The 13,777-nt window shown below is 53.0% G+C and overlaps 1 protein-coding gene across 1 annotated transcript; it reads right to left on the minus strand.

Annotated features, from left to right (window-relative positions):
* Nucleotides 1-4,414: 4,414 nt before the first annotated feature.
* On the minus strand, nt 4,415-5,527 carry CDK5R2 (cyclin dependent kinase 5 regulatory subunit 2). The gene has a single exon (XM_047873368.1). It carries the CDS (start codon nt 5,525-5,527, stop codon nt 4,415-4,417), a length of 1,113 nt encoding a protein of 370 aa, XP_047729324.1.
* Nucleotides 5,528-13,777: the final 8,250 nt, after the last annotated feature.

Consider the following 13,777-nt stretch of genomic DNA (forward strand, 5'->3'; position numbering starts at 1 on the left):
TAATCTTAAGAGAGGGGGGTAACTGCTGTGGGCAATATATCCAAGTAGAAAGAGACCTTAGGAGAAGCTAATTACTAAAGAAATAGCGGGGAAAACTGAGGGGGGGAGGGAAACTATGAAAGCCTAAGTTAGATTGGGAAAATGTTAATGCAGGAATTAAGAGGTTAAACTGAAGACACAAGGAAGAAGAAACAAAAAATAGGGGTGGAGGCTGCTGGAGTGAAAAGTTAGCTATCCAGCCAGCAAGTGCAACAGAAAGACTGCCTCTAAATCTCATCAATGTATTAAACTAAGGTCAACTAATGTATTGAATCCTGAGACTATCCCCTACAGTTTATCTATCTTGCACCCAATCTTTCATCATTGAACTAGAACAATTTTTCTACCCATTTACACACATAGTCTGGGGCTATAGGTGACCTTCCTGTAGGGTGTTTAGCAAGGTTCTGAGAAGGAAGGTAATGGTCTTAATAAAGGTCCTTAAACTGTTAACATCTGCTGTCTTGAGGCCACTTACAGCAAATGTTGTCTATCATGTATAAAGGGGTCAGGAGTGCCACTTAAAGTGGGACATGTGAAGATGGTCAGCCCTCCATACCTGGCTGTCAGCTGTCTTTCCTCATGGGGGTGTGGCTAGAAGGGCTGCTGTGGCAGCCTCTGTTGTAGAAATCTTCCAGAGATGCCCATCTGGGTGCCTGAGGCAGAGTCTCCATGGGTAGAGGCCACAGGATGTCCCCTTGGATATTGCCAGATGCTCCGGTTGCTGGGCATTCAGTCTGGCAGGCAAAGCAGTTACCATGACAACCAACACCCCCGCCCCCACGTCTGCAGGGGTTTTTTTTGTTTGTTTGTTTGTTTTTGTTTTTGTTTTTTTTTTTGCATTTCTCCTTTCCCATTAAGTACCAAGGTATTCCAGGGACAGACAAGCATATCTCTCGGGACAGAATGTACTCTGCTCCAGGAAGAGGGGCAAGTAAGTGGGCAGTGGAGATGTGTACATGTCATGACTGAAGGAGCCTTCATCAGTGTAAATGCCTATGTATCTCCTTTCTGGGTTAAAATGTATGCTTTTGGTTGTATATCAAAGCAACAAATGACAAGATCACTGTTTATCCACACATTTGCTTTCCTGCTCCCCTCCCCTCTCTGCTGCTCCTCCTGTGCTGGGAGAGTCACCCTGGTCCTTTGCCAAGGGAAGTGCTGAGTCATGGCTCCATCTGGGTTTTTGTCTCCTACCCTCCATCTCCATTCTTTCCTTAGTCCACCCCTCACACAGGCTGGGCTTTCTCTAGAATTCTGAGCCCTCTTCACCACTTCTCTCCTCAGCCTGGACTCACTGTCGTGAGGTTCGTTTCTCAGCAGAAAAAGAAGGCACTTGACACTGTTTCTGCACCTTCTCCCTTCTCACCTTGCCTTCTCAGAAGACTGAACCTTTCCCCCATGTGACCACCCCTCCCAGAGAAAACAGGAGTCTGACCAGGTTTGACCCAGGATGCTAATTCTTCCGTGTATTCATGCTGATCCTCCTCCAGTCGCTTACCCCCTAATCGGATTATGGCAGTGTCTCATGCCTCCGGGCATGGCAAGGAAAGTGAGATTTAATTTGACACCACGCACTGAGGTTTTTTTTTCTCATTCTAAGTCTCCAAGTGCCAGACCACAGGTTCCTGGACGGGTGTGTGTATGTGTGTGTGTGCGTGTGTGCAGTAAAGGGAGGATGCTGTTTCTATGGGTTCAGGAGCAGTACAGAGAGCAGAATGTTTGGGAGTCTCGGTAGACTATCGTCTCTCTTTCCCACCCACTTTATACTCTTCTAACGCAGAAGTTCCAACCAAGTAGTCTTGCTAACTAGTTCCAAATAAGGCAGACTAGGATGGTTTCCTCCGCTAGAGTGGGGAGAGTGGAAAGTGGCCCCGCCCGCTTAGTCTGGTTGCTATGGCGACAGCCGCGGGGTGACCCGAGTGCTCCTCCCTCCCTCCTCCCAAACCCGGAGAGATGACGGCACCGCGCTGACTGCGCCAAATTCCAGCCAATGGGCGGCTGCTCCCGCCTTCCCTTCCGCCTGCTCTCCCTTTTCTCCCCCCCGGGAATTCGATTCACAAATCTGGACTGGGGATTTCCGGCTCCAGGCCGGGTGCAAGGGCGCTGGGCCGAGGTCGAGGGAGAGTCGCGTTCTGTCCTCTTAGGAGGGTAAATGGAGGCCGGCATCCTAGGTTATCCTGCCAGACTCCTGCAACTCGCCACCAGAAGAGACCACAACCTACTCCCCAAATTATCCGGAAAATCTAGTTGAAGCTGAGCCTGTAACTCCTCCTGCCCCTACAAGCCCCCACCCTGCCCAAGCGCGCCGGTCAGCACCACGGACAGCGAACCCGGGCCTAGTCTTTTCAGGCCTCGCGGGGTTCTGACTCCAGCTGCTTGATGTCTGGGCGGCTACTAGGGTCAGAGACGCCAGCTCTCTACTGGAGCCAGGCTTCCTCGGGCCAATGAAACTGAATGGGGCGTTTAGCCACGTGGCTAAGAAGGCAATGGAACAGGAATCTCAGGCTAAAGAGCTTACTTCTGTTCTTTCAACCCCAAAGAATGGCTCCTGTCTCCCAGGCTGCCTGTGTCCTACCTAGCCTCCCTGGGGATAAGGGGCCAGGTTTGAATCTTAAGCAGGGATGGACTTCCCAAGGCTGTCCTGGGTGGGCGTGTGACTGAAACGGCCTTGAAACAACCTAGCATGTTGGAAGAAGGGTGTGGAGCTGAGTGTGACAGTTAGGCCCCACCTGAGAGTAGTGAGCACAGACTTAGGCCTGACTGGACTCTAGACAGCATATATAGTGGGGAGAGGTGGAGGAAGAGAAAAGCAGCTATCATAACTAGCTAGTTCTGCTTCAGTGGACTACTTTGTAAAGGGAACCACTTTTGCTGTCCTCATCACGTAATCCCTAAATAGCCTGTGCGTTAATGAAGAGCTAGATGAGACAAGATGGAGGTGGAGTGGGTGAGGGGATTCAGCTTTATCACCAGGCCTCAACCTTTGGCTACTTTACTCTCTGTAAAACGGAAGACAATGCGGGGGGGCGAGGGGACGGAAAGAGTAACAGTTCTCAGGTACCCACCTTCCCCACGAGGCCCGTGGGGGTCCTCCTGCCGTGCCTCTGACAGTTTCACTCCTGCTCCCGCTCCCTCCCTCCTGGGGCCCAAAGAAAGGCCGGCGCAAAACCATCTGCAGGCGCTTCCAGCGCTTTATAGTTCTCTCCGGGACAGACGGACAGACAGACAGTGCAGCCCGCGCCGTCGGCCCGCATCATTGGCACCTTGGACACGGCACCAGGCCCAACCCAGTCCCTGGTACCCTCCCGGGAGGATTCCGGTCCGGCCTCAAATCAGCACCTCAGACAGCTCCCAGCCCAACACCCCTCCCTCCCCCCTCCCTCTGGAAACAACCAAATAAATTAAAAGGTGGGGGGAACAAAAACACCTAAGGATAAGGAAGAGGAGGTGCCCCTCCCCCAGTGTAAGAAGAGTTTCTGTCTCCTCCCATCCTTCCGCTGAGGCGCCGCCGCCGCCGGGGTGGCCTCCTAGGTTGATTTTGCTCCCAAACCTCAGCCTCTTGAAGCCGGCATCTCCCCACCCCCCAACTCCCGGCATGCAACACGTTGGAAAAGGTAGGGAGAGGAGGTGGGGGTGGGGCGAAGGACCATCCAGGTGGTTGTCTGGGCTCCTAGGGCTGCAGTTTCTCGCCGCACCTCAGTCCGTTCAAATCAAGAATTAATAGTCCCTTTGGTCTGGGAAGAGGGATATGAGGGCTCAGTCGGGGGAAGAAATGCAAGCTGACATAGGTGGGGGTGGGGGGGAGGGGGAGCAGACAGGAGGGAAGATGGTGACACATGCCAGAAGGGAGGAAAAAAAGAGAACAAGAAGGGGAGCTGGGGACACAGGTGCAGAAAGAGAAACGGGAGCAATGAGAGATAGTCAGGTGGGGGGTAAGATGGAGACGGAAATACACACCCAAGGTACCGAAAATGGAAAGGCAGAGAGGGAGATGGGAAGGCAGACCGGAGGATGAAGGTAGAGGAAGAAGGCCGGGAAATGGTCAAGACCAAGGGACATGGACTTAGAGACGCACACAGAAAGGAAGGAGGAGACCCAGGTAGAATTGAAGACATGGGGCACAGGCAGACAGAAAGGGTGAGGTTGGGGGTTCCCCTCCCACGCGCATCCCCCACCCTATGCCTAGCATATTCAGAGCCGCGGCCTCTGGCGTCCTGGCCTCCACCTTCCCCTGCGGGACAGGGGCGGCTCCTCCTCCGGCCGCGGCGCGGAGCGGCGATAACAGCGGCGGCGGCTTGATGGTCCCGGGGGCTCCGAGTGCGTGTCAGGGGCTGGGATGGGGGTGGGGGGCGGGCGCGGCCCTGGGAATCCCTTAGCGGTCCAGGTTCATAGTCCAGTGCTTGGCTCCGGTCGCGCAGCTGTCCCTGGCGGCCGAGGAGGAGGAGGGGGCTGCGGGCGCGCCCCCGCTGGGTGGACCCCCGGCGCCGGCGGCGGCCTCGCCCTCGTTCTTGAGGTCTTGAAAGACCTGCGTGAAGAAGTGGGGGTCGGCGTTGAGCCGCAGCATCTGGGGGCTGAGCCGCTGGATGAGGCGCAGGCAGCGTTGCCAGAAGCGCTCCTTGTCGGGCTCCACGAGGAAGGGCTTGAGCGGGTATGAGATCTCGTTGCCCATGTAGGAGTAGGCGAGGTAGAGGCAGGTGAGGAAGGCGGCCTGCAGCTCGGCGGCCGACGCCAGCTCATCCCCGCGCAACGACTCGCGGCACAGCAGGTACACGAACACCAGGTTGGCGGGCGTAATGAAGGCCTGGTCTTGCCAGCCCTGCAGCAGCAGCGAGCGGTCCACTCCGCGGAACCAGCCCACCAGCTCGCCCGGGCTCAGCTCCTTGAGGCGGTAGCAGCGTCGGCACACGAAATCGCCCAGGCAGCGCAGCAGCTCGCCGGTGGACGCCTGCACGATGACCCGCCGCGGCGAGCCGCCAGGCACCGGCGGCGCCGCCTGCGGGGCTGGGGGTGGCGGCGGTGGAGGCTTGCCCCCACCGGAACCCGGCGGCGGGGCGGCCCCGCTGCCCCCCGACGGCGGCTCGCAGGTGGCAGCGGCCGCGGGCACGGTGGGCACCGGCACCGCCAGTGGCTTGGTGGCGCCGCCGCCGTCGGGGGGATCCCGACCCTTGCGGAGAAGGTTCTCGCGGTTGCGTTGCTGGACCAGGGGGTCAGGGCCAGTGGATGCCGGCTTGGGCGTCACCTTCTTGCTGCCTTTCTTCTTCTTGGCAGATGCGGCCACCAGGCGCTTCCAGGTCAGCGCCGAGATGAGCACTGACGGCCGCTTGAGCCGGCTCTCGCCTTTGCCGCCCTTGCCTGCTGGCGGCGCCCCGTAGCCCCCCAGCGCCTCGTCCCCCGCGGGCGGCGCTTTCTTCTTCTCTTCGGGCAGCCCGCCGGGCCTCCGGCCCTTGGCCGAAGAGGCGGGGGATAGAGACAGCACCGTGCCCATCCTGCAGAGCGGGGCCGGCGCCCGGGCCCCGGCGGGAACCGCGGGCGGCGCCGCTGTCGCCGCCGCCGCTACTGCAGCCCCCGGAGACCCGGCGGTTGGGGGCCTAGCCCCGGCCCGGGCGCGGGAATGGGCAGGGGAAGGTGGTTGCTTGGCTGCTCCGCGGCGGTTGCTCGGGGTCTGAGCTGCGCCAGCTGCAGCGTCAGCCCCACCCCTTGGGCCCGGTCTTTAGCAGCGCCGCGCCCCGCCTCACGCAGCCAATCCTCGCCCGAATTGCCCTTGTGACCGGCAGCTCCTCTGACCAATAGAACTCGCATGCCTATCTCAAGTCCCGCCCCACCCCCTACCCTCTGTCTCTGGTCCTTTCCCTTCACCAGAAAGGGGAAAGGAGGAGGAGGTGGCCCTGGTTCCAAGGGCCTCCTCAGGGTCAGAGCTGGGGAGAGGGGACTGGCTGCTCTCCCCCGCCCCAAGTCCTAAGGCCCTGGGTCAGCTTGTTTTAATGCATTGGATCGTGGTAGCAGAGAAGCAGTGGGAAGAGACTCTCCACGCTGTTGATTATGTGTTGGGGGGGCAGGGTGGGCAGTGAGTACCTTCATTAAGGCGCCCGGGCACCTGCTGGGTCGAACTGCTCTGGCTTCCCCAATCTGGCCATGGGTAGATTATCTCTTCGCTGTCCTCCCCTGCCTTTGTCCCATGAAGCCACCACCGGGGAGGTTGTGGAGGAGTGCAGCAGGTGCATTCTTGCTCTGCCTGTGATGGGGTGCTGGCAGGGCCCCGACCTTCCAGCAGGTCACAATCCCCTCCTTGGGGGCCTTTGCTCTGGGGATGGCAAGACCCTCAGATATGTATTCCTGAGTCTGCTGTTTGCTGGCCTGATTGTCTGCAGCTGAGTCTGTGGGGAGAGGCCCTAGGCTTTGGTCCCTGGGTGGCTCCTCTTGTGTTCTTCTCCCTCACCAACACACCCTGATCCCACATTTGGGTGGGTGATGAATGATTGGTTCCTGGGGGAAATGCTAGAAATTGGATGGATTGGTCTCCTCTGGCTCAGACAGCAGACAGCGCCTCCTGTGTAGAGGGAGGCCCAAGCCCAAGAGGTTTGGCCCAACCTTCAGCCCAGCCCTGGGTCCAGGTTGAGATGGGTTTTCATTGTTAGATTCTTCCTGCCATTCATGTCCGAGCTGTCCCCACTCTCAGCTGCAAGATATTAGGCTAGGTCCTGCCCATTGCTCTCTGGGTCTCTCTGTTTCCTCCTCAGCACCCATAAGGCCTTGTCCTCTGGGCCTTACCTGCACATCCAGGCTGGTTCTGGGTCTGTTCTGTCTGCTTTATGGGACAGTGTCCACTCTTCTCCAGGCTTGCTCCCTGTGGCTTCCCAACACAGAAGTCTTCAGTGGGCCTTGGAGGTAGGTATGATGGGGAGAGAAGCCCTTGCTTAGGGATTCAGCAAAATCCTCAGGATTATCCCTGGAATCACCTCCATGTTCTTCATAGACCACCAAAATGACTTCCAGGGACTACCGCTGTCAGGGTTTGCGTGTATGAGTATGTGTGAATGTGGTTTGTTCCGTATAGGCTGTTCCAGAATCGCCTTGGGCTGCAGTTTCTGCCACCAGAGGCACTGGCTTTTCTCTGCTCTCCCACAGCCCCTGCTCACTCACACCTTCCTGGAGGCCTATGGTGTGGCTGTCGTGTTTCCCTATCTCTTTACCACCATATGCACACAGACTTGTACCCCCTTCCTGACTCAGCACCCAGTGAGCACTTTCTCAGCAGAGTCTCTCCTGCTCCCTTACATCTGATCATTATACTTTTGCAGCCCAGATGACCTACCCCACCTCTTCTTCTCCCCCTAGTTGCAAAAAAGTGTTCCCTCTTTTCAGCTCCTATAATTGGTCCCACTTCCTCCTATAAGGGCTTCTGAGTCAGCCTTTATCTGGCGCCCAAGGAACAGTAGGCTCACCAGTAGTTAAGGACAGGTCCCACTGAGACTGAGTTGCCCTAGCAGAAACACGTGGATCTGAACGGCACGTGGATCCTCCCAGTTCTGCTCCCGGGAGTCCCTCATTGACGCAAGGCCTATTACTGGTGTCACGTAGGACAAGATCTTCTATGCAGCACCCACAGATGTTGCCATCATGGTACCTCCACTCCAGGCCCGGTTGTGACTTCCTATTGTCCTCTGGGTCAGAATCAAGAATTTTCTTCCCTGCTTCAGGGTCCCCAAAACAGATGCTTTAAAAGGTCTTACTCCCTTTCTCATTTTTCACCTTGTCCTGCCTCAGACCCTCTCTCTGGCTCACACACTTTCCACCCTCCTCCTTTGGTTATCCCTCTTGAATCTCTGAGCAACTACCTCTGGGCCAGAACCCTCCCTCAAACTACTACCTTGCCTTCTTCTGACAAACTCTTGAAAATCCACCTCTTTCAAGAAGCCTTTTTGGACTGATCGGAAGGGACCTAATGCTCTTCCTGAGGTCGATCTTTCTAAACTCTTTCCCCAACAGCAACTGCTACATAACAACTTGGTTAATTAAAGGCTGAGCTCTGAGTCCTGAATCAAAGATACGCAAAATGAATATGGATGAAAAAGTTTTTAAGTTTATTTATCTTGAGAGAGAGAGAGCAGGGGAGGGGCAGAGAGAGAGGGAGAGAGAGGATCCCAAGCAGGCTCTGGGCTCCCGATGCAGAGCCTGACCGAGAGCTCAATCTCACAACTCAGAGATCAGGACCTGAGCCAAAACCAAGAGTCAGATGCTTAACTAACTGAGCCACCCAGGAGCCCCTATGGATGGAATTTTTAAAGGACAAGGAGACAAAATAATCAAAACAGATCCTAAAACAACAGCATTTCTGTTATTAAAAAAAACAACAACAACATTGGGATGCCTCGGTGGCTCAGTCAGTTAACCGTCTGACTCTTGATTTCAGCTCAGGTCCTGATCTTATGGTCATGAGTTTGAGCCCAGAGTCCAGCTCACTGACAGCTCAGAGCCTGGCTGGGATTCCCTCTCTTGCCCTCTCTCTCTCTGCCCCTCCCCACTCTCTCGCTCTCACTCTATCTCAAACTAAATAAATCAACTTAAAAACAAACATTTACGGAGGAGAGGAGATTATGTCTCTACAGGGTGGAGGCCAAGGGGAATAGGTATAGTGAAAAGAGAAAAACTTCAGGGAGACGATGGGCTTTATAGAAGGGTGGTGACTTTCCCACCGCATCTGCAAGTGTACTTTTCTAGTTGGGTTATGTTTAGGGTCTATATTCTGTGATTGATTCAATTATCTGTATTAGTATCTGTATGTCACATCTCCTCTGTCCATTTCTCATGGATGTGGGTGCTCCTCTGGGACAGTGCTGGCTGTATTAGACTCCCAGAGATGAGAACCCCGCCTCCCCCAGACCAGGCTCCTTGTCTGTCTCCATCACTCTGTAGATTTCCTAGAACAGTGCCCTGTCCAGATAAATGGTTATTCCTGCAGCCTCTTTAAGGCAAGAACTGCAGACCTCAAAACAAGAATTGGAGGGCTTAGACCAGGGTATTAGCCTGTGTAGGAACACAGCCTTGTTGATGAGGATTACCACCAATTTCACCTGAGAGATGAGCCCTTCACTGACCCCCACCCCCGGGAAGATGAGCCCCATCTTTAAGGCAACATTTCCAGGCAATGCTGCTCAGACTCTTCTACCCTTTTATCTCCTTTTCTGAGAGGCCATAGTCCAGGAGGCAGGAGGTAGTTCTGGTCATTCAGCTCTCTGGACCTCCTTTCCTTCATATTAAAATGCAGGGATTCTATATATCTTACTTTTATTATTGGACAAAAAAATGAATATTAATGAAAGGAGATAACATCTTGGGGATTGGACTTAAGAATGATTCCTAAATCCTCTTCCAATTCTACAATTCTGACTCTAAATAAAACTCATCCTCTGAATCTGTTTCATTTTCTAGCTCCAGCACTGTCTGGTTCTCCCTAGTCTGTTTCTGCCTGACGGGCTCAGTCTTTGTGTGCACAGCATCCATGTGAGGCCTGCTTTTCTGCAGTTCAGCCCAGGAGATGAAGGGGAGGTGCTCAGGCTCACAGGTCTCCCTCCCCAGATCCCTCCAAACTTTAGTGGGGCCCCTGAAAGGTTCTGAGACAAAGGGCAGGATGCCAAGGTAGTCCAGGGTCTCCCCAGTGAACATTAAGGCTGGAGGCCCCAGGACCTAAGGTCATTGCAACCTATGTCTCCAGGGGGCTCCTACAGAGAGGCTGATGGCAATAAAGTTCCTTAAAACAGCCAGGGTGGAGACTCAGCCTGGGCATCTGAATGCCTGGATCCTGCTGCCTCTGACTCCTTCACCGATCCAGTGTCCCCACCAGGGTCTCACCTCCTGAGGTGTGCAAAGGGGAAGGACATGCACCCTCCCAGCCCTCCTTCCCTCTCCTGAAGCTCTTAGTCCAGGAGAGCTCGTGTGGGGAGGAGTAAGGTCCGGGGAGGCAGCCAAGGGAAAAGACTTCCCCGGGCAACAGTGGGGAGTGGGAAAGGGGATGAGCAGAGAGGAAAGATGAACCTGACAAAGGAGGTGCTGCCAGCTGTCAGGAGGAAGACCCCACCTTCTCACCTCCTTCCCATTCCAGCAGGCCCCTTGTTAGGATCTAACTGAGGAGGCCCAAAACAGGTGTTTTAGAACAGAGAATAGGGTTGGAAAGCACAGCTGAGGAAGAAGTGCCCTGAGGCAGGGAGAGAAGGGACTGATGTCTAGATACTGGAGGCCCAAGATTGGGGTCAGGGGAGGATGTGGGTGAGCTGGGAGCTCCTTTTCCTTGCCATAAGCTCTGCTTCCTTCTTTCATAAAAGAAGGTCTCCCTTCCAGGTTACTGATGCCAGCCCTCCTCATCCTCTCACCCTCACCCCTCAATCTTCTCTCCCTAGCTCCCTGGCCCCTGCCTTCACCTCCTTTGTTGCCCCCTGAGCACAGCTCTCTGGGCCCAATCCTCCCAGCTCCCTCCAGCTTTATTTGTCAGCTCACCTTGTCTTGCCTCTACCAAGCCCTTTTCCCCCTCCTCCCTTTCATACCCACCCCAAGCATCACCCCCCACTCTATCTCCTCCCTGCCCCTGCTGGCACCCAGCATAGCACTCCAGATGTAGGAGCAGATCAAGAAGGGCGGGGGTGGTGGCTGTTGCTTTTCTGGGATATTCTTAGCCTGTCTGGGGGCTGGAGCTGGAATCAGTGTTTCCATCTCAACCAGGCAGGTGGCTGCAGGGAAGCTGCTGCTGTGGCTGGGTCTTCATCTAGTTCCATGTCCCTTTCCCTGTCCTTCTATGTCTCAAGTCCACTCTGCGAGCACAAGACCTCTGTGCCCTGGGGTAGGTGCTTCTGTCTGCCCTGGCCTAGCCCCAGTGAGGTCTGAAAACTCTGCTCTTGGAGACTCTTGGGGGAAAAGAGGGCCTTTGGGAACTCCAGATCAGATGTTCCCTTCATCTCTCTGCCCCAAGGTGTGCTTTCTTCTGCCCCAACAACCCCTGCTTGGTACTTGGTCCCTAGACTCTAGTCATGACCATGAAAGCCTTTGTTATCTCAAAACACAGGAAGCATCCAGGGGCCCTGAAGTTCTAGGAGCTGTCTCTTGAGTGAGTCAGAGCCTGGGGTCCAGGTCTCCTTTGGGATTGAATAAGGGGCTCACTGGCCAGATTCCTTTGTTAACAGACAGAGGGACCAGGGAGAGATCTGACTTGTTCATAAATAGCACAGAATATATTTGTCACCTTAAAAGAGACAGTGTAGGGATTCCTATGTGGGTTCTAGAGTCATAAAGGTCTGGATTCAAATACAGCTTCTCCACTTATGAGCTGGGAGACTTAGGACAATTTCTTAATTCTTTTGAGGTCTATAAAAGTAGACCATCACAGGGTTGTTGTAAGATTTTATTGAATCTCACAATGCTTGTATACTACACGGCCATGGTGGTTGGTGTTCATAAAATGTGAATTATTACAAATTACATTGCCACCATTATTTTTACAGAGCAGGAGAGGTTTACTTGAGTGTACCATGACCACGTTTTGTTTTGTTTTTTCCTCATTAGAACATTCTTCATTGAGGCCAAGGCAGTATCATCATTTCTTTGGTTTGGTTTTTGACATCCAAGTTTACAGCTGTCCTTTCTTTTTGGCTATTGTGCTGGCAGCTACTGCGACTCAGACTGTCCCTGGGGGCTTGTTTGATTTGATTCCTGAGGTAATGAAGACCTGACAGCATATCAGTTCCCCTTCTCTGGTCCAATGCAGGCCTTGCTAATTTTGTGAACCTCTATATACCTGCTATGTTCCAGGCACCATACTGACCCCATAGTTTGACTATGGCTTTGAGAAAATGTCCTGAAAAATTATAAAATCCAGGGGCGTCTGGGTGGTTCAGTCAGTCGAGCATTGGTCTTTGGCTCAGGTCATGATCTTATGGTTTGTGACTTGGAGCCCCGCTTCGGGCTTGCTGCTGTCAGCATGGAGCCCATTTTGGATCGATCCCCTGTCCCCCTCTTTCTGCCCCTCCCCCACTCATGCTCTTTGTCTTTATCAAAAATAAATAAATATTAAAAAATATAAAATCCATATTAGCAAATACTACTTGAGAAACTATAACCTACGAGGTTATAGTATAACCAACTGGGCTGGGTGCTGGGAACAGGAAAAAGTGTGAGTTTGGGTTTCAGCCTTCAAAGAACATACAACAGAGATGATAGAGACGTGAGCAATAATAACAGTGGTAATTGATCAGTGTCCTATGATCAGTTACAGAGGATGGAATTGGATGATTTGGCTAATCCCGCCCATCCCCCTCCACCTTCCACCGTTGCAGCTAATCCAGCTTGTCCTGAATCCTCAAGGTTAAGCAACTACTGGCAGGGAGTTAAAATCAATTTTTAAGTAAGGTCCAGCTCCTCTGCCTTGTCTTGGGTCTCTCCAATCCATGGCCTTCCCTGTCTGACTCTAAGCTGTGATGATGGTATACACCTTTTCCAAGGCAGAGCCAGGCCTCAGCAACTCCCTGGTCGCAGTGACAGATTATTGCCCTCAGAGCAGGAGAGTTAATGAGTTACTGTGTGTGTGAAGAGCTCCTATGGGCCTGCTACCTGGTCCAGCATCTTAGGAGCCACTTCTATTTATCTCCTCTTTGTCCAGCATTAGGGGCAGGTGGGGGATGGGCTTTGGAATAGGTTCATTAATTTATACTTTCATCTCCTTGATCTCAAAATATAAAGACAATCCTTTATTTTCACCTCCTCTGAGTAAAAAGGCAATTCTAATGTTATAAGCTTGAGCCCCATATATACTTACTTGTGATTTTTAGTGGGGAGCAGAGTAAGAAGGTTGTCCACTAGATTAATTAGTAGTTCCTAAACTACTCTACTCAGCAGAACCACCTCGGGGAACTTTGTGAAAATACTATTTCTGGGCTCTGCTTCAGATCTGTGGAATCATAATTTCTTCAGGTGGGCTTAAGGTGGCATCACTGTCAGAAATTATTATGAGGGAAAAGAAAATGCCGGGAAACGACTAGATCCCACCTGTTCTTTCTGTTTTGCTCCCTATAGTTGCTGCTGGCCAAGCATCCTCTGATAAAAAACAGAAACAACAACAACAAAAGACCTTATTTGCCTTTGGGAAACCTGCTTCTTCCACACTCCTAATCCATGTGGTTTGCCTGCCTAGATCCAAGATAGACTCAAGCAGTTGCTGTCCTGGTCACAATGGATCAGGCATGGGCTGGGGACTAAAACTAGTCCAATGAGACTCAATTCTTGGAGCTTTTCTAGAACTACTGGGAATGAGGTGCTTTTATCCCCCTAAGCTGGTGGGAGGAAAGCCTTGAGGAGCCGGTGACTCTCTGGCCCCCATATGGAGAGAGGTCATCTGAACTAATACACAGGAAAATAGAGTCAACAGATGGAGGGAGACATTCCTGATGTAATTTTAGCTGCTGTATCCAGCTGGGCTTGATGCAGGTCTATGACCCATAAATGCCCCTCCTCCCCACTTTTTTCCTAATCTTAAGGTAATTTGAGTTGCAAATCTAATATCTGCCAGCTAAAAAAAAATCCTGCCTAACAAGCTTCCTTCTGGAAATGCGTTGGTAACATCAGAGAAATACATGTTTAGTCTTAATGGCTGAGGAGGGTAGTCTCTCACATCCAGCTGCCAGTGAAAGGCTGAATCTGGAAGAGGTACTGTTGACCCAACGTGGATTCTGACCCCAATGCCTATTTCCTGCTA

The sequence above is a fragment of the Prionailurus viverrinus genome, chromosome C1 (assembly GCF_022837055.1).
Source record: "Prionailurus viverrinus isolate Anna chromosome C1, UM_Priviv_1.0, whole genome shotgun sequence".
NCBI classification, from domain to species: Eukaryota; Metazoa; Chordata; class Mammalia; order Carnivora; family Felidae; genus Prionailurus; species Prionailurus viverrinus.